This window comes from Scatophagus argus, chromosome 5, assembly GCF_020382885.2.
Source record: "Scatophagus argus isolate fScaArg1 chromosome 5, fScaArg1.pri, whole genome shotgun sequence".
NCBI classification, from domain to species: domain Eukaryota; kingdom Metazoa; phylum Chordata; class Actinopteri; family Scatophagidae; genus Scatophagus; species Scatophagus argus.
In genome coordinates, this window is record NC_058497.1 from 11,080,362 (window position 1) to 11,108,195 (window position 27,834).

A 27,834-nucleotide genomic window follows, 5' to 3' on the forward strand; every position below is an offset into this window, starting at 1 on the left:
TCTTGGTAAATACTTTATATGCAACTGTTTCTTGATCTTTGCAAACACTGTATAGAAAACACTCAAGATAACATTTGTCAAACATTTAAAGCATGTCTGAGCTTTCAGACAGACATAACACAGTAATCTACAGCTTTATAAACATTCTCCCCCCTCTGGCCTGTCCATACACACTCCTTACAACACACCCCACAACATACAATCCCTACCGAACACAAACACACACACACACAAGCACACACACACACACCCGCTGCTATCAGGCTCACCACTTAATATTCACAGTAGGCTTTATAACACTGTTTTTGTATCGTATGATGGTTCTCAACATTTTTTTTTATTTAAAATAGCTATCAACATTTATGTTGTAATATTTGGAAAGTGATACATTTGTATTTACATAAGCTTATTTAGCAAGATTCAAATACAATGTATGTGTACATATGTATAATTATATGTAGGTATGTATATTTGAGTGTATGTGTGTGTGTGTGTGTGTGTGTGTGCGCGTGCTGACCAGAGCCCCCTGGTCATTCTGTCTGAGTCACTGTCCAATTTCCACTGATAGCGTCCAGTCTGTTCAGTACTGTCCAGTTAGAAAAGAGTGGTGTGGAGCTCTGAGAAGTCTTTGTCCCACGACGGTGCCTCAGTCGCTCTGAGAGGTGATGCAGGGCATCAGAGCAGAGTGAAGCTGGTCACTGACTGTCCGTTACAGCTATCTGTGATAGCAAGAGGAGATTATGGGAGACTGAAATGACTGGAGATGGTGTGAGGCCCTCACAGCACCTTAGACTCATCATACATTCAAGCAGAGGCCAGGAGGTGTCAGTCGTTATCTTGGATGGCTGTGTTTTAGGGTCCTACAACCTTGCTGACTGGCACATTCAGACTCTAATACTCATGTTTTCATTTCAATATGAGATAAAGGTAAGAAAATGTGGCAAATGATCACAGTACCATGTCTGATTTTAAAACGCCTCCATAAGCATCAAAAATGGATGCTTTTGGGGTGATGAGAAGTCTTCTCTTCAAGCTAATCATACAATACCCTACTCTTCTCTTTCGCACACACACAGATGCAAGCACTCACATGTGCATTCATATGCACAAAGTACAGAAGTAAGCAATACACCTTCACACACAGAAAAACAAACAAACAAAAAGGTTGGCAGGCACACACATGGCCACACGTACACACTGGGACCTGGGTAAGAGACCAAACTAATGTGAGAGGAAAGTGAGGCACATAATCTGACAGGCAAAATCAGCCTGAATTTTGGTATATTCAAAACAGAAGTCAGATGTGGGTGATTAAGGTGTCATAGACAGGCCCAGGCTTTCAGCCCAGTGAAAACTTGTAACATCTATATAGCACCTATACTTTCCCAAGCGCCTTACACATGCTCTAAGTACCTATTAAACGGAGACAGTGGCAGAAGCTCTGGCTCCATTGTCCACATGAGTAACAGCCATGCCGGTGAATAATTTGGGGGTCGGACTAAGGTACCATAGTGATGATATGAATAGTGCTTAAAGGCTTAGCTTTTCTTTCACATCCTCATTTGCTGTTACCAAGGTCGAAGGCATTGAAATAGAGATCCACATAATTAAACATCTAAAGAATTTATGTGCACCAACAGTCTCATAAACTCTGGTTTGGGATCCAAAATAGATCACAGGCCTATTTCTACTGGATCCCTGCATGGCAAGAGTAGCAATAGGCTGTCATAAACTGGGGTCAAAAGAACAGAAACTAAAGTTTGTTTCCAGGATGACAAAGCTTAAGAACCACGAGCAGTGCTCCTGCTGGGTGTAAGAGTGACAGTGGTTGAAAAATGGAAATCTCGAGTCAATCTCTTAAGGATGTTTACAGAGGTGCTTGAAAGGCCTCTGTGGGTCATTGAGGGCCATTCATTTAAAGTGGCAGCACTTTGCTATCCCTGTACGTAAGTGTAGACCATTTGTAGCTCCTTTTTCATCTACTTCAACTTTACAGTATTTAAAATCTACTTTGTTATCCTTGATGTGTCAGGTCACAGGGTCAGTTAATTTTGTTCCAGACTGATAACAGAAAGTGATTAGGGGAGAAGGGGAGAATGCAAGAGCAGTAATCTGTCCATCCTTCCAGTTACCCCTTGCTTCGTTAGCATGGGGATCAGGAGTTTAGGAGTAAGTTTCATTTCAACCATCGTCTGGGGTCGAGTCTTCGGGAATTGATGAGTCTTCAGCAAAGTCATCAGATGAGCCACTCTTGTGGATGCGCCCATCGCTGCGCATGCTCTGGAAAGTCTTGCGGAAAGCTTCCATCATTGAGTGTGCCAGCTTCTTGGCCTCCAGCTTGCTCTCGCACTCCACGGCATGGCAGTCCATCTGGAAGGACAGGTCGTCGTTGATCTCCCGGTAGATCCAGGCAAAAACATTGGGTCTGACGCTGTGGTCCGCTGTGCAGTAGGCAATCCGCGCCACCTGGTAGGTGTCCATGGTTACTGAGGCCTCGCTGTGCTCGTCCAAGTGGTGAAGACGCACCTGGAAAGGTCGAATCTCCAGAATAGAGTTGCCTGTGGGAAGGGTACCCTGTTGCTGGGCAAGAGCACGGCGTTCCACCAGACCCACCACAGCAGACTCTGTGCAGCCAGACAGGAACTGGGTCCCAGAGATAGTCACCTTACCTAGGTAGGTCACCTGTAAGAAATGAGACACACAGAGATACTATTAGAATCTTATTAGAATGTTTTATACAAAAAACATAAGAAACATAAATATTCAGTTGGCTACAAATAGGTTTTCAACTGCAGTTTTTCAACAAAATCGCACCTGCAAAGAAAAGCAACAGATATGTGATCTATTACACCTTAAAAAATTTGAAGAACCAGGTATTTGTTTAAAAATGCACCGAGTGACTGGAAAAACAGAATCTCAGTATATGTAACAAGTTAAAAATAAGTTACAAATGTTTTAACAAGCGGTGTAGTTTGCTGTTGAATTGGCTGGTAAAAAATTATTGTGGAATTAGTACATTTAAATTGAAATTTGTGGACATTTAATGTCATAAAGGCAGGCAAGAATATTGTTAAACTGGTAGTCAGTGGAAGAAATAATTCATCAACAAATAACATAATTTGTACAGTAACAGAAGCAGACCTCACAATATGTGTCACCTGGGGTAAGCATGTAAATTTGAAACAACAGCAAGCCAAAGATGGACCCTTGAGAAACACCGCAATTTAATGGAAATGGATCAAAGAACATTCAGATGAAAGAATGGTGGTGATTTGGTCACCATATTTTAGCATTTACAGCAAGGAGCATCTACCCAGACAGTTCTGTAAAGATCTGATTTCTGCATGTTGAGCTTTTTTTCTATCAAGATAGCACAGATGCTCAGTCACTGCCATGCTATGCAGCATCTATGAATGGTCCTACTCACTACGAAACATTTCTTCATCCACATGTTTTTCAAAAATATTAAAAGTGTTAAAACATTTACAGTTCAAAACATTTCTAGTAGTTTTCAATGTGAAAAATATTACTTGACTGTGGTCTACTCAGTGTGGAGCAATTCAAAAAACTTGGGAATTAATTATTTCCATGTTCAGTGTACATCTTTAGGTTAATAAACCTCAAAAATCGGGGTGCTTTAAGTCTCTCTGTAGTGGTAATGAGAGGCTTTTCTAATTTCTCTGGTAACTGTGCTGACATGCTGAAGGCTGTGCATGTGCTACTTCCCAAAGAGAAAAATAACACTATGTTGAACTGTGGCTGCAACAAGGACCATAGAATACCATAGTAATGACACTGCATACCAGGAGAGCGATAGACTGGGGAAATGAAGAGGGGCAACAGGAGGGAGAGTAGGAGGAGAGAGAGAGTGAGTTAAGAAGTGAACAAAGCTGGAGTTTTCTATGGGAACATGGCCAATTCGAGAGCGGTCCAGGAATAATGGCTGACTTGTGCACGCTCTCAACATGGTGTTCTTTATAGCTTTATAAAAATACACAGAGGAGGAGCCTGCTACGAGTCAAATTCAAAGAATTTTTACTCCTGTCGGTGTTTATACTGGGGCAGGGGAATATTCCTCTTTCCGAACCGTTCATTGCAGCTGGATTTCATGCAACACACATTTGACACATGGCTGCAGTTAAAATAAGTGCAGCGATAAGAGTGAATACTGAAGGACAGATGTGTACCATTTTAACGCTCCGGAACATTCATCTGCACTTGTGGCTCAGTACACATCTGTCAACGTTTTGCCATTGTCTCGATAACACTATCCCATTCAGAAAGGTAAGTAAACTGTTATCTCTACGTCTGTTCAGTTCTTGCATTTTATTATCTGACATCAGCAGAGGTCCACCCGGGAGATCAGAGATACCAATGCCAGACTGACATACTGTCGCACGCCATAAAATGATAAGGAGGTTTGGGACTTGTTTTATTCATCACATGATCTGACTGCTTCTCTTCTTTGACAAGTTTTGTTTAGTCTGCAACCATCCACACTACCTGCCCTCATTTTCTGCTATGCTTTTGACTGAATGGGATTTGTCAGAGTGAGCATGTAGAACAGCCAGACAGTCCTTAGAAAATCATTACAATGAGGCATTTCACCTTCGTTCCCTGTAAGTGAACAGTTCAACATTTTAGAAAATGATGTGAGGCGAGAAGATAGATGTCAGTGTCATGACTGTGCGTTAGTCTAGCGTGGCAAAAAGACTGGGAGGCAGACATAGCTAGCTTGACTGACATTAAAACAACTATCAACACCTGTAAGGCTCACTTACTAATACCTTGTATCTATTATGGGAAATCCATGCACAAACAGAAATGAAAAAAAGACAAATTGTAGTTTCAGGTGTGTAGTTACATGGTATAACTTTACCATAATGGACTAGCACCTGAAACATCCCGACTGCAGCGTGAGATGACAGTGATTCAGTTTCCAATAGGCAACAGTAAGAGATCCGAGCAGTGAAAGCAGCTGCCTCATCATGCCTGGTTCTCATTTGTGGTGACCACGGGGTGGGACATACAGCCTTTACACCCGATCCATCATTCAGTCGTGTACCACAGGTCTGTAGGAGCAGCCTGAAGGCAGGGTGGGTTTCGAGTCAACCACACTGACAACCTCTTGCAGCCAAAAGGCGGTCAGTCAGTCAGCCATCCAACAAATCCAAAGACTGAGCCAAGATACATTAACTATCCACAGTGTGCTGTTTGTATGTCAAACAGCTATAAAGAGTCATTGTGGGCTTCTTTCCTCTCTCTCCTGTTTTGATATCGAGTTACATGTTCAAACTGCGATTGTTCATACTGATTGCTCGCTTCCTTGTTGAATGAAGGCTGAGTGCTCTGCCAGGTTTAACTCTATTACAGCAACTGAGAGAAGGCCAAAACACAAAAAGTTAGTTAATGTATTCTCTCGATCTACGTCTGCTCTAATGTCTCTTGTGCTGGAAAATTAGGAAGTGATCTAGTTAATGTGCCTAGAGATTAAGAACCAGCCAAAAGGGCTTGGTGAAGAGCTGCAGCTGCTTGATATTCAGACTGATTGACACGAATGGACAATTTGGGGGGGGGGCGGTGTTAGTTTAAGACAGGGGTGTGTGTGTGTGTATGTGTGTGTGTAAGGCGGTGAGAAAAATAACTGAGAAGTGTGTGAGGTGAGGAGGTCACCACCAGACTGAACAAATATTAGAGTCTGTTTCTTCAAATTCCAAACGAAACAAGCAGCTGAAAAGGAAATTGTTGTACTGCTCGAGCAGAATGATGTGGGATGGATGGAAATTTGGAAAAAAATGCTTATAAGACTGTCAAAAAACCTGCATACCACTAAAACTCTGGACTTGGATGATTTTTTTTTAGTTAGCAGTACTTGAATCAGCCATTTCAACCACACTGACAGTTCTTTCATTCAGGGCTAAGACAACACTGAGCCCATTTAGACCTGGCATTAAACTGTGGTCTGATATTAAGTATCTTAAATAGCACATGAATTATTTGAGCATTTATGAACATGCAGTACAATGCAATACAACTGACATACAGTAATTCAGCCAGTCAGATTATGAATGAGTATAGTAAAAGAAGTATACAGTGGTATGAAAAAGTTTGGGCACCCCTGATCATTTTCAGGATTTTCCTTTATAAATCATTGGTTGTTCGGATCAGCAATTTCAGTTAAATATATCATATAGCAGACAAACTCAGTGATATTTCAGAAGTGAAATGAAGTTTATAGGATTAACAGAAAGTGTGCAACAATTACTTAAACAACATTAGGCAGGTGCATAAATTTGGGCACCCTTGTTGTTTTATTGATTTGAGTACCTTTAGCACTAATTATTGGAACACAAAGTTTGTTTGGTAAGCTCATTGACCCTTGACCTACATACACAGGTGAATCCGATCATGAGAAAGGGTATTTCAGGTGGCCAGTAGCAAGTTGTTCTCCCTTTTGCATCTTCTCTGAGGAGTGGCAACATGGGAGCCTCAAAACAACTCTCAAATGACCTGAAAACAAAGATTGTCCAACATCATGGTTTAGGGGAAGGATACAAAAGGCTGGCTCAGAGATTTAAGCTGTCAGTTTCCACTGTGAGGAACATAGTGAGGAAATGGAAGACCACAGGCACAGTCCTAGTTAAGGCCCGGAGTGGCAGGCCAAGAAAAATCTCTGATAAGCAGAGGCGAGGAATGGTGAGAACGGTCAAACTCAACCCACAGACCAGCTCCAAAGACCTACAACATGATCTTGCTGCAGATGGTGTCACTGTGCATCGTTCAACTATTCAGCGCACTTTGCACAAGGAGATGCTGTATGGGAGAGTAATGCGGCGGAAGCCTTTTCTACGCACATGCCACAAACAGAGTCGCTTGAGGTATGCTAAAGCACATTTGGACAAGCCAGCTTCCTTTTGGAATAAGGTGCTGTGGACTGATGAATGTAAAATTGAGTTATTTGGACATAACAAGGGGCGGTATGCATGGCGGAAGAAGAACACAGCATTCCAAGACAAACACTTGCTACCCACAGTAAAATTTGGTGGTGGTTCCATCATGCTGTGGGGCTGTGTGGCCAGTGCAGGTACTGGCAATCTTGTAAAAGTTGATGGTCGCATGGATTCCAGTCAGTATCAGCAGATTCTTGCCAACAATGTTCAAGAATCAGTGACAAAGTTGAAGTTGCGCCGGGGCTGGATACTTCAACAAGACAACGAACCCAAACACTGCTCAAACTCTACAAAGGCATTCATGCAGAGGAACAACTACAACGTTCTGGAATGGCCATCTCAGTCCCCAGACCTGAACATTATTGAAAATCTGTGGTGTGATTTAAAGCGGGCTGTCCATGCTCGGAAACCATCAAACCTGACTGAACTGGAGATTTTTTGTAAAGAAGAATGGTCAAAAATACCTTCAACCAGACTCCAGACCCTCATTGGAAGCTATAGGAAGCGTTTAGAGGCTGTTATGTCTGCAAAAGGAGGATCTACGAAATATTGATGTCATTTTTCTGTTGTGGTGCCCAAATTTATGCACCTGCCTAATGTTGTTTAAGTAATTATTGCACACTTTCTGTTAATCCTATAAACTTCATTTCACTTCTGAAATATCACTGTGTTTGTCTGCTATATGATATATTTAACTGAAATTGCTGATCCGAACAACCAATGATTTATAAAGGAAAATCCTGAAAATGATCAGGGGTGCCCAAACTTTTTCATACCACTGTATATAGGTGTTATGTACTTTTTTTTCTATTAGATCCAAACACTTTCATTAATTAGATTTCTACTTTTGGAGTCTGTGCAGATTTTTGTATGTACTTTTCTTTGTTTTTTTTTGGTTTTTTTTTACTTTCTCCTCTCAGACTGAGCCAGCCACAAACCTAAAAAATATAAAAGGACATAATCTGGCAAACAGTAACAGGAGCATCAGCCTGCGGAAAAAAGACATAATAAGGAATCTGTTACCTTCTAGAGATTCCTTCCTACCTTAAAATTAAGGTTCAGACTTGAAAACAAATCATCTTTCAGAGTATTGCTGAAAAACACCAGCACATCACCTGAATCTCATTATGGTTTGTGGGGACATGTTGTGGAAAATCATATTTTTGCAGGTTTAAAGAAGCCAGGGAGGGATGCAGATAATCACAATAAAATTGAAAGCACGTATTTTTATGTAACATCTGACACCAGCTAAAAGAAACATGAGTGACTCTGTGCACAGTCTGTGCATATGGAAGTAAACAAATTGCAGAAGTGGACCTGAGACAAGTTAGTGGGTGACTTTCAACATCTACAGTGTTTGTGTGTGTTTGTGCGTGTGAGAGAGTGTCTTTGTGAGAGCGAATGAGCACATGAGGACATTTTCCAAATGTACAAATCATTAGTTGTGATTGGAACAGTCAAGAGACACACTGACTCAAATGATTGTAAATTCTCCAGAGGGAGAAGAGACATGATTCAGGTCGGACTCACTGACAGTGCAGGAATGAGCTGCTAACAGGATCCCCAAGCCAAAATATAGACGCTTGCATGAGTCAGTGCTTGAGCTGTGCATGAAGCAAATCACTCCAGTTCAAGCTTTCTACACATCAAGCTCTGGATAAAACTGATACATCAATTCATCCACCCTAGAGCAGAACACATCTGCTGTCCTCTGCTCTGGCAGCCTTCTCACCAGTCATCTCAGTGCTGGCAAGTCAGGCAGGCAGCTTAAATCATTCCAGAGTCCTCCCCTTTGTTTCAACTTTCCAAGTGTTTCTCCCTCACTCTGAAACTCTTTTGTCTCTTCTTTCCTCCGCTCTCCTCTCTCTTTCAGCCTCCCATCATCTGCCCCCCCCTCCTCTATCCTCACATCCCCTCTGCTGTTCTGCACTCCCTTCTGAAGCTAACTATGACCAGTTCTATACGTCAGACTGAAACTATTGATTCCATATGAAGCCATACAGAGACAAAAATAAAGATCAGTTACAGGAACAAAGGCCTCGCGGGGCAGCAAAGAAAGAAGGAAAGCCACGAAGACAAATGGAGCGAACAGAAGAAGGACAAAGTTGTTGCTGCAGAGGGGAAACTAAATGCATACAGTTTATGTGTGGAAACCAGAGACAGACAAAAACAAAAAAAGAATGGAGAGTAAGTGTTTGTGAGCGTGACACAAAAAGGGGAGGAGCATAGTTAAACATTTGCATGTGTGATGAGACATGTGGCCACCATTACTTGGCTTATGGAGGACAATGTTCTATTCTCTCTCTATCTCTGTCTTTGCTACATTGGGAGATTCTTGACGGTCTTGCAACAGATACAACTGAAGTCATCAGTAGCCCTGCTAGCTTGTCTACACGTGCTGTAAACAGTTAAAATAAAAATTCTCAGTTTAGGAAACACACTCATTTGCTTTTTTGCTGAGACTTGGACTACCAACAGCAGCTGGCTAGCTTAGCTTAACACAAAGACTGGAAACAGGTTAAACTATTGTGTGGCTCTGTCCAAAGATTAAAAAATCTTTGAGAGGGTCACCAGCCTGAAATGTCAGGAGCCCATTTGTGCTTGAAGACATCTATAGTAATTACCTGGGAGGTTTGTGCAAATACATAAGTACACACTGGCTTACTAAGTTCTGTCTCTGCATGTTTATAACATTGCAAAACACTCCAATTACTATGCTGTAGCATAAGCATGCCAACACAGTCACATTACCACCAGTGTTTTTAAGCAAATGCCGGTAACATTGTGTTCTGCATTTAATGATAAAAGAGGCAAACAGATTTCAACATTTAACATTTGTGATGAATCACTGGATGCAAACCCAACAATGTCTGAAGAACCACAATTACGGAATAACAAAGGAGAAACAGACAGACATGTAGGGAATGACGGAGGGAAACTTACACAGATGGAGAAGAGAACTGATAGAAAGTAAATGAATGCAAAGAAAGTCCAAAGAAAGTCAAGGATACACAGAGGGAGAAAGGAAAAACATCCGCAGCCCAGCAAGCTAGCCGGTGGGAAGAGAGACAGGAACATCCTGGTCCACTCACACACAAGACACACTGTCCATGTGTCTGTCTGTTTCAGCAAGAGTCTGTATTAGTGTGTATGCACACAGGCATGCGTGCGTGCACGAGAGGTGTAGAGCTAGGGCAGCTGCAGCCACTGGAGTCACAGCTGGTTCAGATATCAGCAGAGAAAGTAAGAGACGGGATGAGAAGAAAAGAGGAGGAGGTATGGGAAAAAGAGGAGGAGGAGGAAGAGACACTCAGTGAGGAGATGCCTGTCCCTGTGGAGAGAAAGAAAAAGAAAGGGGCTGAGATGACAGGAAGAGGAGCTGTGAGCAGAACAAGCAGGCAGTTGTTGAGGAAAGCAGTTTGGTCCTGTTGGACCGGGTTTGGGAACAGACTGTGATGTGAAGGTAAAAACAGTAAGCAACACTTCTGGATCCTGTCATTTCAGCGTGAAGCACTTTCCCACACACTGGTGCAAGGACAAAGTGGTGGTGCAGACAAAACACACTATATCACAATCTCTGCCTGTTTTCTGTTTTGGCCCCCATGTCCGCATTTGGCTCTAACCAGTAAAAGTTTGTTTTGTTTTGTTTTGTTTTTAAAATGGCAGGAGACAAGATGAAAATACCTCGATGGCTGAGTATTTGGAAACATATCAGATTTGTACCTGGCAGTGGCAATCTTAAACAGTTTGCCAAAAGTAAGAAAAATAATTGATATAAACCCTTCAGGTAGTTAGGAAAACAGGACAGTGACCTAAGGTGAGTTTCATGTTGCTGAACAATATCATTTTAAGCTATTAATGCAATTTTTAAGGCTTGAGAAAAGCTTATTTTAAAGGAATAGTTAAGACATTTTAGATAATACATTCACCTGGTGTTTTTATGAGAGCTGAATAGGAAGATTGATATCACTCACTTGATCAGCATGGAGAAGATTAATGATCATGATTTTGTCATTTTCTTTCACGTAAAAAATAAACTCCCTCAATATATGATAATTGTATTTTTTTAATTTCACAAACATGTCACTGAAATCTGTACCAGTACCACGACACTGGGCAAAAGACATTTACTGAACCCTGTATAAAAATGACACAGCAGGTTCCATAGCTAACACACAACCATTCCACTGTAAGAGACGGAGGTTTTCCTGGCATCCTCCCTCAGTCTGCGTCTGGATCCCACCAACATGAATCTACTGCTTGGGAATGCAGCATTCCTAAGGAGGTTGTTAACATTCCTTTAAACTTATTGAATCAGCATAGTGCAGCTGGCTCAGCTTGCCACGGCATGCAAAGATGGATGAGGTTTTTAGTTTTTTTAGTTTTTTTTTAAGTGATGTGTGTATTTGCTTGTGTTGTGTGGTTCGAAGATGATACGATGTGAGTGTGTGTGTGTGTGTGTGTTTGTGTATTAGTGTGTGTGTGTGTGCGCGTGCGCCAGTTCAAAACAGAGTCTGAGTGTTTCAGTCAAAGTCAAGACAGGAGCACCTCTGTATATGAAAGAAGCTTTCACATTCCCGAACCTTTCCATATAGGGTAAGGTTCTCCATACTTCAATAATGGTAATAAAATAAAAAAAATAATAAATTTGCTGAACTACACATTAACTTTACATGGTATGGCAGGGTAGAGCATAGACATCATAACTTGTATTGCTCCTACTGTTTACTTCCACCACAGACTTAACAATTCTAACAATGAAAGTGGGTGAGATTGAGACAAGAGATGAAGACTAAAATTGAGACAACGCTCACTATCCAGAAAAGTGCTGCCTGTTTTCTGGGAACAGCCTGGGTCAATCAGTGGATCTGAGGGGAGGTCCTGAACTGCTGCCTACCGGTAGTCTAGAGTAACAGTAACAACAACACACTAGTTAACCTGAACCAGAATCAGCCTTTCAACACCTCTCCCCTCCAGTTTCCATACAAACAAACAAACAAACACACACACATTTCAATACTTCATCGTGCAATGCGATCCCCAAAAATGGTGCGTGAGCCCAACTGCAGAACAAAACTTCTGTTATCCATCACAGCAAACATTTATGCATTCGCTTGAGTTGAACATTTTCAACTTGCGTGTGTCAAGGTGTTTCGAAGAGTGTTGGCTGTGGAAGACTGAACAGAGGGGCTGAGCTGCTGCTCAGCTGCTGAGACCCAGGAACCTCTGGAGGAGAGAGCCTGGGGGGCAGAGCTGGAGTTTCATGAGGAATAAACAACCAGATTCTGTTTTAATCCAGAACAGTCTACCAGCGGGAGCAGAGCTCAGAGTTTACTTTTCAAAAGTGGATTTATCTTCACTTTTTTTCCTCAACCCATCTGCAGCAAGCCACACTGTAATGCAGGCTACTGTAATTGGTCTTTCTTCATCCTTGCTGACTGGAGGGGAAATTCACCTTACTTCATGAATGTACAGAGAGAAGAAGTGCATATGAAGAGACTGGAGGGAAATAAGCAGAGTCTCTGATGAGTAATGAATTCAGTCAGAGGCAACACACAACCTCTGTTGCTGTCATTGCTCAATAGCTTACAGCTAATGTAAGGTATTCTGGCTGTTCAGGGCAAATAAAAACAAACGATCCCATGGCACAATCTGAATTGTGTTAAAGGAGGAAGATAGTTGATTGAGTCTCATTCCCAGATTGTCAAATACAAACCTTGTGTGCTAGTGATGCACAGATAAAAAGACTTTGATAAGTAAAATCAATGGAGTTCACTTTTAAGCAGGGCAGCCAGGAATGTTCATACATTATGAAGCAAGCTGATTGCCATGACAAGAATGTCAACTATTCTGTCTTGCCTTAATAGTAATAAATATAAACACACACATACAAGCAAAACCAGTGATACAAAGGCTCCTTTAGATAAGAATACACACACACACATATTAAACAGGGAACTGAGAGTACCACTCATCTCACTCCGAAGGTTGCTAATCATCTAAATGTCATCACTGTGTGTTCTGTTCTCTGTTTGCTAGAGAAAAAGTGATGGTACATCCAGCTCACTGACTGACATCAGAATACCAAGTGCAAAGAGACAAAAAGCCCCTCTGCCAGACAGATTAGATAAAGACATGGTAGGACCAGCGAGCCCTGGGCTGTTAGTGTGAATGATGTCAGTGTGAGGGAATCACACACACACCACCAATGGTTTGGGTTCACTGTATAGTGTGAAGAGTAATATTATGCCTGGGATAATCAGTAGACCAAGTGTTCTTAATTAGCATGCAGTATACCCAACACATTAGAGATGAATTTTTATCTTATATCTGTACACTAAATATGAACTTACTGGTCCAAATCAGTATAGTATAGTCTAGTCCAGTTAAATTATGACTTTTCCTTTCGAAACCATGTTTTTCGCCCAGCCTAAACAAGATGTAACACGTTAATCAGTAAAATTCTGCCAACTGTTTACCTGTGTTTTCAGTCTTTGTCTTAAGCTGAGCTAACCAGCTTCTGGTTGTAGCCTTATATTTCCCAGACAGGCGACTGGAGTGGTGTGGAGTGGTACAAGACAGTGTATCAGATTATGTATTTATGAACAAAATGTCTGTTTACTTCCTGTCAACACTGCAGTCATGAAGCTGTTCTTCAATCTTAGAGATCATCTCACACTGCTTTTCATCCTTCAGTTACTTACTTCGCTTTTCACAGTTAGCTTTGTGGAATGTTAATAATATTTACCACTCTTTTCAACACGACCTGTGATCAGCTTCTGAACCAAGCCAACATGGGATAGCTAACAACAACATTAACTGTTTAAACAGTGCATATAGCAATCCAGAGATATTTAGTATGCCATATAACCTCACAATATATTCTTATTTAGTATACAACATAATCGACACAAGGAGGTCGCATTGTTATATTGCTTATTTCTAATGCAAAATAAGTTGGAGTTAGCACTGTGAGCACAGATTTCTGATGCAGGCTACTTTTCACTTTGCCAGAACATAACGATAAAAACAGGTTCACATGGTTCACGTAAACTCATACCAGCTAATACACTACACTGAACCGCAATGCTCCACACATTCATTGCATGCGAGGTACTATATACATACATAGTCAAGGGTCTGCATGAAAAACATACATTTATAAAATGTAGTAAATGTAAGAACTCTAAACACAACACATTAAAGTCAAAATGATCTGTGTATTCCTTCCTGAGAGACATATGAAGAGGGAAAGCATAAAAGGTTGACTACATACTCAGTAGGGGTCAGGCTGAATTTAAACACAACAAAATTGTAAGTAAGGAGCCAAGTTATATTTTAAACAGAAGTAATTTCACCACTGTCATGGAGTATAACTCCGGAGCTGGCATGGCTATGAAGTGCATTGAACAAATTTTCTCAATGGATGTGAAGCGGACTACTTTGACAGCAGCAGAACAGGCAGGGCAGTGAGATGTGGCCTTTCATCCTTGCTAGCTGTTAGTTTTGGCAGGAGGACAGCAGCCCTCAGCCAGCCTTCCTGCCTGTAAACTGGGAGCACAACTGGGGGCTGGGAGAGAATTCAGTGAAAAAGAAAAGCGGTGAGAAATGAAAGAGAGGGAATATGAAACATTCCAAAAGGATCATAAAGGGTATTATATTGTATTGTAGCATACAAAAGCCAAGTAAGAAGGCCAGCAAGGCATGCAGTTTTCAGTTTTCTCCCTTGAAAAGAAAATAATGTCTCGATGAAGTCTAAGCTGAGGTGCTGAAGCAGGTGGGCAGACAGATATGCAGACAGGCAGGTAGTGACTCAGACAGGAAGTTAAACAAGCCAACAGATGCAGGCAGCAATGCAGACAGACTTGCAAATAAGGAGGTCGCAGACAGATGAGGGAAATGAATTTTTCCATGTCTGGTATTCTGCTGAGTCGCTGTAGTGGTACACATGGAAACATGTCTTTGGTATTCTGAGTAAGGCTGGAGAGAGCAGGCAGTTTAGACGAGGAGTGGGCAGTGAGAGGACTCAGGTGATACATCTGAGGTGATAAATCAGCAGTTATCTTCCATCATGGTAGCGACTGCCAGCAGAATGATGGAAGAGGCTACTGTGTGTCGCCCACTGACAAACTGTGCATCATGACATTGCCTAGTTTGGACAAATAGGTGGTCAGATCTGGATGCTTCTTATTAGCATCTGAGCATCAAATGATTTTTCATTAATCACACCACAAAATGTTGCCAATGCATGACTGGAAATTAGAAACAATTAGGTATGATGGACTGAACACCAGGATGGTGATGAGTCAGTGATGTGTGACACAACATTACATCATGAAGTAAAAAGGAGTATTATCCATGTTGTCGTCTTGTGTCCCTGCATTAACATTCGTCTTATTTTACTGAAAATACTCCTCTATTGGACACCAGTGATGAGTCCTGCATTTGGGGGAATATGCATAAATTTATCCAGTCAAATGTGACTCCAGATAAAAACTACAGCTACTATGACCCACATCCATTAGCTCATGAGTTTTAGTAGCTAGCATAGTATTATCATGGCTTGGAAGTACATGTTCAGATATTGTTCCTTTTGCGGCCTACTTACTGTGCAAACTGTTGTGAAGCTGGGCCATTTTTGTAACATTTGCAATTCTATTTTGGTCGGTCATCTTCTATGAAGCAGTGTTGTAAAGAGGAAGGGCGTTGGCTTTATTTCCAGTTAGGCCATCAAGTGTCGACACTCGCCATTTTCCTCTGTGGATTCAGGGAATTTCAGAAGCACAATACTGTGTTGCTACTCCGACACAACAAAACAGAAAATTGCCGATTGTTTGAAAAGTTGTCGACCAACTGAAACAGACATGATGTAGTTTGATCAGTGTCAACTTTAATATTTAAAATGGGTGAGAATGCGAGGGAGTTGAATTTCTCTCTAAATGGTCTGTTTGTACGACTGTGGCTGGCAGCATAACAGCTGTCTTTAAGAGACACGAGCACATGCAAAAACAGCAATGTAACGGGTGAAGAGCTGTGTAGTTAATAGTGCATCAGCTATACAGTGTCACATCATCAGCGATGTTTTGGTTTTAAACAACAGCGTCATCTGTCAGCTCTCATCACAGATAAGATTTCCTGTCTCCTGTTTAGTTCTAACCTTAATTCACTGGATTCAAAATAATCATCATATTTAAGAAAGCCAAAAGAGGGCACAGGAGGGCACATTTTCTTCTGCTTTTATTTGATTCTGAGCCAATTAAAACCCTGCTGGTTAACTTGTTTGTCTGCGTGTGTGTGGCCCAGCCAGACCAAACTGCTGGTCTGCTTTGCCTGCAAAAGTCGTCTTACTGACTTTCACTTCATGTTCACATATGAACTTTTTGGGAAGTGCTTGTGAAGACTCAGCAGTTTTTGTTTATTGGCTGCCATGGGAACATTTTTTTCAGGACGTATATATATGTGTACGTGTGACGGCTCCTGATGGCTGTTCTGCGCAGTGATCCAACAAACACAGATATCAAGAACAAGCATGGGAATTGTGCTCCACATGTGTGTTGCTTGGCATTAATTTCAAGAGGGACTAAATTTTTCCTCAATTTTTAAGGCCACTGCCAGATATGAATTGCTTATTTTAGTTTGGTTATATTTGAAAAGCTTCGACTCCTTTTCCAACACGCATGTTAATGGCACAGTGCAAGTGACCAAAGACAACATTCAACAGACAAAACAAAATCCTCACACCCACACAGGCACTTGAATTTGTCTCCCATGTACCCACCGACACCTCAGTTTATTTGTCATGCTTGTAATCGTGAAGCACAAGGCAGGCAAATACACACAAACGCACTCAGTTACTTGGCTGCAAGTGTTATGTGTAATAACAGAGTGTGGCTGCTATTTTAATCTGCAGCCCCCGCCCCCCCTGCCCCCAGTGTGTTTTCTGTTTTGAGGACAGAGAAAAGAGAATGGGCTGCGAGTCAAACAGCTCACTGGATCAAACTCTACATCTGACACAGAGTAGAACCAAGTCGAGGAGAAAAACAAACGTACGTATGCCAGAACACGTGCACACACAGTCACATACACAGGTGCCCGCATACACACATTTAATACCAATTATTCAAGGATGTGATTCAGTCACAAAAACTTCAAAAACACTCTTCCACATTTTGGAAGAGTTCACAGTGGAAATGAATTAAATGTGTGCCCCCCCCCAAAAAAAAGAAAATTAAAAACAGTTGGATTATTGTTCTATTAATGCTATTACAGAATTACTGCTCAGGAACAGAGGTGGCTTTGGGGATTATTAGGCTCATGTGATCCCACCTTGTATCCAGCATGGGTCCTGCTCTTTGTGAGCGGCGTGGTGGAGCAGAGCTCGATGGCCTCGGGCTCGTGAAAGATCACCGTGGGCAATGGCTCCTTCCTCAGCGTCAGCACATTTAGCTTGGTCTTCAGCATGGTCTGGAAGTGCTGATGGAGAAAAGAGAGAAACAAGCATGCTACTTTAGGCAAACGTGCAATCAGTACTTTACAACTACTTGCTGCCTGTAGCTTCCTTATTAACACTGCTGAAGGCAAAAAAGCAACATCCACATCATCAGCATTGTAATGTTTTTGTCATTGTGTGCAGTATTGTGCAGAATAAGAGAGGAGTATCAACACCTTCGAGTCCAGAAATACACAACATTCAGAAATGGAAATGCTGCTTAGTGCTCTACAAAACTTTCATGGAAGTTTCAAAGGGTTAAATTACTAACAAAAGCAATCAGAATATGGTATTTTAAGCTTTTGTTTCACTTGAGAAAAACATCAAGAGTATGAACTTCAGGAGGAAGACCCTCACATACACAAACACAAACACAGACACACAGAGAAAAACAAATCTCAGTGGTGAAAACTGAAGATGAAGCCTGGAAGTGAGATGGTGAGAGCGGTTTAGTCTGCTGAAAGTGGAATGTGAGGAGCAGATGAAGGGAACTCTGCCCTCGCTCTCGTCAAAACAAGAGAGGAGAGCCGCCTGCTCTCATACTGCAGTCAGTTTCCTGAGGCCGAGCAGAACCACATGGTGGATCTGGCCCTCTTATCAAAGATCATATAGCACCGGCAGTTGAAACCATTCGACAGTCGGGGAAAATCACTTCTTACATATGTGCAATAACTTTGGTGAACAAAAACAGCACCTGCAGGTGTTTTGAATCAGAATTTGTGACTCGTCTGTTTCTTCTCAGCTACTCTGCAATACAGTTTCAACAAGTTTTAAACAAAACTGGGCTGCTTCGATCCGGACTTTTAGCTTTTTAGATGCATGACTCTATGGAAATGTGGGTCTGTCATCTATTGGGTGGTTGGTCAATCCACCACTTTGGTCCAGGCTGAAATATCCAACAACTGTTGTCTACTGATGGGTTAGTAAAAGCTAACCTAACCTAAAAGCTGATACTGCTGAGACACACACACACACACAGGCATGTGCACACACAGCAGGAAGATAAACTGAACCACGACAGTGACATCTGAAAGCAGTGTACCTGTCGCGACTGTCAGGCATTTACAGTTACATCCCAAAGCGGTGGTGGCATTTTGTCCTTTCTGGTGTCACCGGCGGCCAGACCAGCTAAACATACCCCAGAGGAGACAGAGGAGACAGGGACAAACTCTCTCCGTCTCTCTCTCAGAGTGAGGGATGTCAGAAGTGTGAATTAGTTCACGTCACCTCACACTGGGGCATGCCAGGCAGTTGGCCTTCTCACACACGCATGCACAAACACACACATACACGCTGTCTACTGTAAAAAATAATAATAATCCATCCATTTTCTATACCGCTTATCTGTCAGGGTCGCAGGGGAGCTGGAGCCTATCCCAGCTGACATCGGGCGAGAGGCGGGGTACACCCTGGACTGGTCGCCAGTCAATCGCAGGGCCAACACACAAAGACAAACAACCACACACTCTCACACTCACACCTAGGGGCAATGTAGAGTAGCCAATTAACCTAATGTGCATGTTTTTGGTATTGTGGGAGGAAGCCGGAGTATCCGGAGAAAACCCACGCAGGCACAGGGAGAACATGCAAACTCCCCATAGAAGGGCCCAGACCGGGATTCGGGATTCACCCTTTATTTTTCACCTTTCCTATCGCTCACTTTCTGCTATGTACAGATTACAAACCGGTAGCAACAGATGCTAATCTCAGAATATGTCTTTGTATGCTCACTGTTTTTGACAGTAATTCTTCCAGTCACGTTTGCCTTTTCTTTTTGGCACTTCAAACCTGTTTTCCATGTTGGACCTGCACAATGTCCATTTTAATGTAGCACACGTTGAAAACAGTCAACCCTGCCAACAAAGGGTCTCATCAATCTTCAAGGTTGGTTTGTTTGGTAAAGCCAAGTACAAAATCCTCAGTCAACTTCAAGAAACAGGTTTGGTGTCCAGTTTCTAAATTTTACACCAGTGCATCAAATACTGTTATATAAATACGCTCCCCATATTCAGTCCAAAATACCTGTGAGTATACTGTGCATTTCCTATGATTGGTAATTTGAAGTTTGCCCTCTGAGTGCCTGTGACACAGCTATATTAATCCAGAGTTGTGCTTTTGGGTCCTGTTCTCAGTGCCCAGCATTACAATTATATTACCAATACCCTATTACTAGTAATACAGTGAGCTGTCTTTGTAAATGCAAACATTTTAAGCTTTTCAAATTGTATCCTGATCATATTTGACCTCACATTTGAGTTCAACAAATTAGATTCTGGGGTCCTGTTCAAAGCATTTGTGGAATAATGTATGCACAAATGACGTGTTACACACCATATAGCTAAATAATAACAATTATAATAGTTTACATATTATAAATTATTATAATTTAGTGCCCTCCAGTAAACAGGTCTAATCCTATGATGATCCAACAGTACAAGCTGTTATAGCAGAGATAGAACCTCTGGATCCCCAGGCACACCTACCCAAGTGAACCTTCATGTTGCAAAAAAAAAAAAAAAAGAAAAGAAAAGAAAAAAACAAGGAGCAGATGAAGGAGAAAAGGCCAAAAACCAAGATGGAGTTGTGAAAGTAAAGCCACATGTGTGTAAACGCTCGCTGACCTCTGCGTCAGCACTTTACAGCTTCCTGACAGCAGGCTCACATTCCTGTGGTTGGCCCTGTTACGGAGAGAAATGAGAGGGGGGGGGGCTGGTGGACTCCCTGACTTCTCCACCCCCCACCAGGAGGGGCCGCTTGTGGAATAAAGCGCCGAAATTCTATTCATAATATTTTCACTCCATTTTAATGTTTTTTTAATTCTCAAGTCCCAATAGTCTCCTCATCAAGTTACTGCTGTTATTGGTTCTATTTCTGACTTGGGCCCAGCCAGGATTTTTTTGTGTGTGTGTCTGTCTTTTTTATTTGTCTCCAACATCAGAGCAATGTGGGCTGGGTGGGTTTTGAGTCGGTTACAAGAACAGGGTCTTGTCTACAGTTCAGATCTAAATGCTGAACAAAGGCTGCTGTCAAAAGAAAACCTCAAATCTCCAAATAATGGTCCAATTTTCATCGTTATGAAAAACAACCTTTTTTTTAAGATTGACACTTGAATAATCACTAAGGGGACCCATCTCCACACATAGTAAAATGTACTCTACATGTCAAATATGTATATCTGACCCACGCAAATGAATTTTGATGTCACAGAACTAATATGCACATAATTTCTGGGTAGCTTCTGGGTAGCTCAACTATTTACTATTTTATTTAGTATTACAGAAGGTTCGTGTTTAAAGAAGTGGTTGTATTGTTCAGATTCAAGTCCTCAGCGCCACCACTGTTACTGTGGTGTGTTTCTGAAAGGTAACCACTGAAGTCAAGTCAAGGACGCAAGATTTTTCCTCAAAACTGGCTTCAGGAGGACCATTTCAAAACAATCACTGAGATGAATTTTCTTCAGTGCCTTAGATTCCTCACAGTGAAAAGATGTACTGTACTTTTGAAGAGGCTATGCTACACAAAATAAACATGTTAGGCTAGTGCACATTCATCTTCATGCTTCCTAAGTTTTATTATTCCACTTTTCATATACATACTTAGCCTCGCCATAAATTCAATCAAATTATTTGGTCATTTGTAAGCCAGTTATGACATTCACTGTCATAACATTAAAGGTCTACAATATTTTGCAGAATGACTGTAATGCTAAAAGCATCAACACTGACTCACTGTTGCCTGTACCCTGTATTTATAGCGCAAAGAAGTTACAATAAAAAAAACTTGGCTGAACATTATCAGAACTCCTACTCCCAGTAACTTTAACAACAGTTCAGTCATTTCTATTTTATGGATCTCAGAGCCGGTATAACATGTCTAAAATCAGTACACAAACCTTTTCCCACAGTATTTCCTATAGGTGTAACGTTTTTCTGAGAGAAGTAATGTTTAAAATGTTGAATGTTTAAAATTGGATGTACGACCAAGGTCACACACATCCCGGTGCCGTCAGCTAATTATGAATGGCTGCTGCACGAGCACGCCCCTGATTACTGCTGGAAATCACACAAGAGTCATCAAGGCAAGCACCCACACTAATTTTAAAGAGTCTCCATCATTAAATTACTGTGAATTAAATTTAAAAAAAAAAAAAAGAAAGTAAATCCAGGAAAATACTTAAACAATCACGTCCACGACAAATCAAGCAGACAGATTTTGGAGAGTGCAGTTTGCCTCCTGCAGTGATGAGCTTAACAGGTCACAGATGGTAAGTTAAACTTTTGGATCCCTGGGGGAGAATTCTTACAGGAAAGAGGCTCTCAGGTCAATCTCATGGTAAGACACTGCATAACAGGGTAAAAACAGACCTCTGCCACACCTACTTACACACAAAGTAGGGGTTATAGGGATGTGATCATGACAAACAGTAGAAAGCAGCTGGAAATAATGTCAAGAAACCAGCAGCAAAACGGATAGATGTTCCGTGTCTAAAAAGCCTGATAATCTGGGAAAAAAATAAATAAATAATAAAAATACACCCCTCGGACACACAAAAGGCTACTGGTTCATCCTGAAACTCAAAACGTGGTTCACCATTTAAAGTATATTTAGGAGCTTAACGCAGACCTCAGGAACCAAAACAGTTTGTCAACATTAGCCTGTGTGAGACACACACACACACACACACACACACACACACACACACACACACACACACACACACACACACAGAGCACAGGAGTACAGCACAGTTTATACCAGCACAGGGTTTGAACACCTGAAATTGCTGTCACCCATACCACTTTGTGGTTGGTCTGTATGGTCAGAAGGCCAACCATGGCAGTCAGTTTGTCTCAGTGATAACAAGGGTCAAACTGTCTACGGAGAGAAGCCAACAACTAAAGAACTCAAGTCAAAGATCTGTTGACATTTTGCATTACTCATCAAAATGAACTATGAGTATTGATGCCTAACAAGAAAACAAAAGCAAAGCCAATTTTTAAATATTTTGGAACCCGCATTTAAGTCCATGTTTGCTTGCTAGCAGTCCTCTTATTCTACCTGTGGCTGGTTCACTGGCACATTTCTTGGCCACCTGTTGACCAGTGGATAATGCTGGTGTAGGAAACCAACAGCAGGAATGTGTAGCTTGTCAAATATTTATGCCATGTGCTTTTGCGTCCTTGAACGTGTGCATGAGACAACAACCAAGTGGGGACGCAGTCTAAGAAAACAACAGACATTAAACCAAAATCACAAATATGTTGGTATATTGGCAATGGGTGAGTGTAGAATCATTCCTATCTTCTGTTGTGCCATTTGCCAGTGAGTAAACAGCACATATGTTGGAGTTACATATCAAATGAACTGTTTATGAATTTGCTCCTCAAAATGGGGCCAGTTAAACCAACAAATCATCTCTTTCCAAACAACGTCTTCACTTTGAAGCTTAGCAAACTTCCCATCATTCTGGATTGGCAACCAGCTCTATTTTATACACACAAACACATCTATCCTTCTGTAAGCTCATTGGAGGGACATGCTGTAGTCCACAGGTAGGAGCAAGAGTAGGAGGAAGAGGAGGTTCAGCCACCATACTGTGGCAGCTTCCTCAAGCCAAAAGTAGGATGCACTCCTCCAGTTCAGTGCATGGTAAGGATCAGGCAGTATAACTTCCTAAGCTGTCCCTCTGTGTGTTTACAGCATCCCCCTGGGATCCTGGGACACTTTATGAGAGGAAATATGTCTGAATGGGCTCAACCCGGAGTGCGCTGTGGGAGGTCCCTGCGCAGAAGAAGACCTGTTTTTCTCAGCCATGATTGGAGCCCTTGGGCATGTAGGCGGGAGAAGGGTAATGATCAGATGTTGTGATTGGTTGGTTACAATGGCAGGAGGAAGTGGGCATTTAAGTACCAAAACCTCAGCGCCTGGGGAGGCAATTAAAACATCAACATCTCTTTGATGTCAACAATGAACGCACAACATTTTAAACAGTCTACACAGATCCGGGGTAAAGGAATAAGATGTGCTCTTGACAGAAAATGCAGCCAACTGCCATCTCCGACAATTTCACTCAAGATTTAAAGGTTTTAAAAGACCTGTCATCAGTTTGCTTGACAACACTAACTGGCTTTGTTTTGCAGCCAATACAACAGTTAAAGTAAATGTGGGACATTCATATTAGACCTTAAAATAGGGATGTTCCTAAAACTGATTCCCCTGCCATTTAAAACCGAAGATGAAACTTCAGATGGTCAAAATGTTTAGTAAGAAAACGATAGGAAAACAAAATTAAGTCCAATTTAATAAATAAGGTTAAATAAAATAAGATAGGCCTTTATTAGTTCCACACTGAGTGCTCCAAAAAGATATGAGAGCCATTTAAAAGCATTAATCCCATTCTTCAATAACATCTTAGATGTAACAGGTGGCACATGTTGTTAGCATGTTTTTATAAAGCAACATCAGACTATGAAGACATAACATGTCAATATGTATTTACTGTCAGTGAGTAATTTGAATGTGCCCTGCAGTGGGTAAGGGTAAGTTTGACTTTGAATATTTATTGTTCACAGCTAATGTTCTTCAGCATGTTGCATTCAAGAACGCATAACTATTGCCCATAAATCTCCACACAGCCAAACATTTCACCAATACAGTGATGCAATGTTCACCGAGAGTAGTGGTCAAAAACTACCTGCACTTTTCCAGCCAGCAACAAGTGTCCCCTGAGAGAAAATTCCAACCTATACTGTAACTGACTCAAGGGACCAATGTGTTGTCATGCAAACACTTACAAATGGCTCCTACTTACACATTAATGTATAATTTTTTTTTCCCCATTTGTTTTGAACCCAAAACGTAAAGGGAGCTGGGCAGACCAATCAGCTTGCTTAAGACCCAAGTCCAAATGGCATGTTTTTTGCAGGCTTTTGTGACCTACGTTTTCTGAGTACCACAACTCCAGTCTTATGACTAATCTAGCATATGGAGACCTGAACCCTGCAAACAACAAGGACATAAAGTACAATCCGTGGTAGTGTTCTGTACATACGTATAGGGTAAAGAGCAAAACCCTGAATTAGACTGCTGAGATGGTTCAGTGTCCAGGGAACCATGAGAATTTTGTACCAACCTACTCGTGGATTCCTTCTGCCACCAAAGCCACAGTCTCAACAACATAGCTGTGGCAACAAGGCGACCTCAGCCAGACAAAGACACAGACAGACAGACCAAGGGACAGATGTAGAAACAAATAAAGGCAAGCTGAGAGGGCCACAGCAATGAGTAAAGATGCACAGGCAGTGGCTGGTTATCACCATGTTTGACCTCAGGCAGCTATTTCTGCACTGTCAGGTCCAAATCTTTTTCTGTGCTCAGCCCTGTTTGTCAGTGTCACACACATTAAAGTGTCAAAAGTGGAAACCATGGCCAAAGAAAGAACTGCTGACAGAGGATAAAAACATGTTTGGTCGCCACAGTGATAGTAAAAAAGGAAGGTTGCTGTGTGTGCATGCGTGTCTAACCGACCTGCCAGCTCGCATAGGCGTGTATATGTGTATGTGTGTGTGTACGCATATTGTGCAATCTGTCGTCAAACTAGCACGGCCTCTGCCTGGGCAGGAAGAAACTGATCGAGGCATGCGGTCAGCAAGAGGTAGGAGAGAAGGGGAAATGGACACAGACAGAAAGATGGCCAGAGGGAAAGAAAAACAGAGAGGCACACACACACACACACACACACACTTCAGTCCCAAAACACTTCTGACTGTCATTATAAAAGCAGCTTGCCATTGGTGATGCGACCTGCATCTCCTCACCCCCACACCTCCATCTATCTCTTTTTCCGCTCCTCTTCCAGCCTGAGTGTGAGACAAAAATGCAGCAAGACATCAGGTGTTGCTATAGCAACAGAGGACAGCACAAGTGAGAATAATATGGACGGATGCCATAGTAAATGGAAACAACGAAACAGAAGAAATAAACATTGGTACATTATAGATCACCTACGGCTCCAGCTCCAGAAAACCCCACCATTCCTCGACTTCTTTCGAATGTGTCTACTCCAAACAACCCTGGCGGTCCATGCCGAAAACATGCCAAACCCTTTTTCAACTCTGGACCACAGCTGGCCTCCAGGAGGTAAGCTGTTAGGTTATCAAACACGATTTCTTTAAACACAGAGATCTACAGTTCCTTCAGTACTACTCAATGGCGTCTGTCATTCGACCTTCCCTCCATGGTAATACTGAGGTTCATGTCATATTATAGTGATGGGAGCAATTTCCATGATTACAACACGCTAAAATTCACCTCACAGGTCATCTCAAGACATCCCAGTTAAGAAGGTGGATAGTTGCATATATCAGAGTTTTCAGAAACGTCTGATTCCAAGTCATAATTGTGACTTGGTTGTTGATGTCAACGCTTTCTGCAAGTCAGAATCTCATCATTTGGAAAAATCCAACATGATATTAACTCAGCATAAATACCCATGTCTTTTTGAAACTCTGTGCTCCCAGTCTGTAAAGCAGGCTTCCTGTAGCCTGTAGCCTCCAAGGCCAAGCTGAGAGAACCCTCAGCTTGCCACTTAAAGGGAATAGCTTTGCCTACTGTCTTACATGTGCAAACGTTTCAGGATCTGAATCCAAATGTTTCCCAGATGTAACAGCAGTAAATTCATATCTGTTCATTCACACATACACACACAGAGAGAGAGAGGGGGTGAATGATAATGTAGACTGAATGCACCCTCCTGGTATGAGCTCAGTATAGTGCTGATGCACTGCGTTAAGGGTAGGGCAAGTTGACAGCAGTTCCACCACTCCTTTTTGAACTCCAACATTGTAGGAGTGCTGGAGTTGAGTTTAAATTCAAATCCAATATAACAAGTAAAAAGCAAATAAATTATACTGTGTGAGGCTGCTGTGATGGGACAATAACTAAATAACCTCTAACTGTTTCAGCCCTGCATCATCACATGGCTGTTCATGTGGCTGTTTTTCTTTTAATGTAGGTTAGCTGGCACAAAAAACGTGACTGGACTGATCAGCTTACTCGCATGCATGCATTGCCCAATCTTAGTCAAGCAAGGAGCCATGGAAAATGCGAGACTGGACTCTATGGTGGCTTTGTGACACTTGTTGAGCAGCACACTGAAGCCTGGTGGCGACCCAGAGCACTCTGAGCTTATCCAAAAACCACAGCACAGAGTTCAATTAACCCTAATCGATTATTTCTTGGGTTGTCCACACATTACTAGTTACAGCTTGGGTTGTGTGTGTGTGTGTGTGTGTGTGTGGGGGGGGTAAAGTAAAGGGGGGTGTTTGAGGATGGGGGTCATGCAGATGTGTGTTCATGGGATCAAACACAGCGGTCTCTAACTCCACATCTCTCAGCTTTAATAATTCGTGATTCCATCTTCTTTACGCCCGGGCAGAGGAGGGGATTGTGCAAGTTCACTTGGCAGGCAGTCCGCAGGCCAACATCTGGAGAGCATTACGTCTGCAGGAGACGTGAAGCCAGGCTCGGTGCACGGCTTGCCCCTGGATATCAAACTACGTGTCATTAACAGCGTCCCCCCCCTCCAAGCCCCAATTCTTAGCAGGTCACAGGCGGCAGGTTACCGGCCACAGTCTGTTTTTATTAGCAATCTCACACAGGAACGGAGGGGAAATCAGAGATTAGGGTAAGCATCCTGATGTGACAACATGAAGGGAAAAAATATAAGAGTGACAACCGGAGGAGAAGGCCTGCAGTTGCAGTCAGGAGGTTAATGTGAAGACAGTGCTGGATGAAACAGGCCTGTAGGCCAAAACAGCCATTTTTAAACTGCTGGCATATGCTTGTGTTTGGCATTGAAAGAAAATTTCCCGTCATATATTAACACAGGAACGTAGCGGAGGTACAAATTGTTGCGCTGTAGCCCCGGCTTGCGTAACGTCAATAGGTGCGTTTAAACGTATCACCAGCAGAGTATCGTTTAGACACGGAGAGGTTGGCAAAAATGATCGTTAATACCTTGAACTGACTCCCAACATTTAAAAGGCGACTAGCAGCATTCAGGTTTAAAGACGGCGTTGATAAAACATCTGCAGCTGCTCGGAAACCGTGGCAAGTCTCTCCAGGCTGGAGCCATGCACAGCACGGCGGGTTTCACTGACTGTTAACACGGCTCAATTGTTTATTCACGGCTTCCCTGTTCACAGTAAGCGTTTCGCGCACGCCCGCATCTTACCTGCAATCGCTCCGACGCGGGTTGCCACATATTAGCAGAATCAATGGTTCTCCGTCTTTACTACAGCTTGTTCTCTTTTCGTAGTCCGACTCACATCTGTTCGCTCTCACGGCTTGCCTCGCTCTGCCTTCCTTCAATCTGGACTTGTCGCTAAATGAAGG

General features: G+C 42.1%; 1 protein-coding gene across 2 annotated transcripts; it reads right to left on the reverse strand.

Moving 5' to 3' along the window:
- pid1 (phosphotyrosine interaction domain containing 1) lies at positions 1-27,834 on the reverse strand. Of its 2 annotated transcripts, XM_046388862.1 has the most exons (4): positions 27,674-27,783; positions 25,228-25,298; positions 17,277-17,423; positions 1-2,682 (listed from the first exon to the last, which is right to left on the reverse strand). In XM_046388862.1, exons 2-4 carry the CDS (start codon positions 25,246-25,248, stop codon positions 2,182-2,184), a joined length of 669 nt encoding a protein of 222 aa, XP_046244818.1. In that variant the 5' UTR covers positions 25,249-25,298; positions 27,674-27,783; the 3' UTR covers positions 1-2,181. The 2 variants fall into 2 exon arrangements, with proteins under 2 accessions (XP_046244818.1, XP_046244817.1); XM_046388861.1 differs by lacking the exon at positions 25,228-25,298 and having other exon boundaries at positions 27,674-27,834.

Excerpts from the sequence above, each read along its gene's own strand:
- pid1 (XM_046388861.1), bottom strand. The coding sequence starts at position 27,703 with ATGTGGCAACCCGCGTCGGAGCGATTGCAG. Across the intron at positions 17,424-27,673 it reads CCGCGTCGGAGCGATTGCAG|CACTTCCAGACCATGCTGAA; the intron begins GTAAGATGCGGG and ends TTTCTCCATCAG. Across the intron at positions 2,683-17,276 it reads GGACCCATGCTGGATACAAG|GTGACCTACCTAGGTAAGGT; the intron begins GTGGGATCACAT and ends CATTTCTTACAG.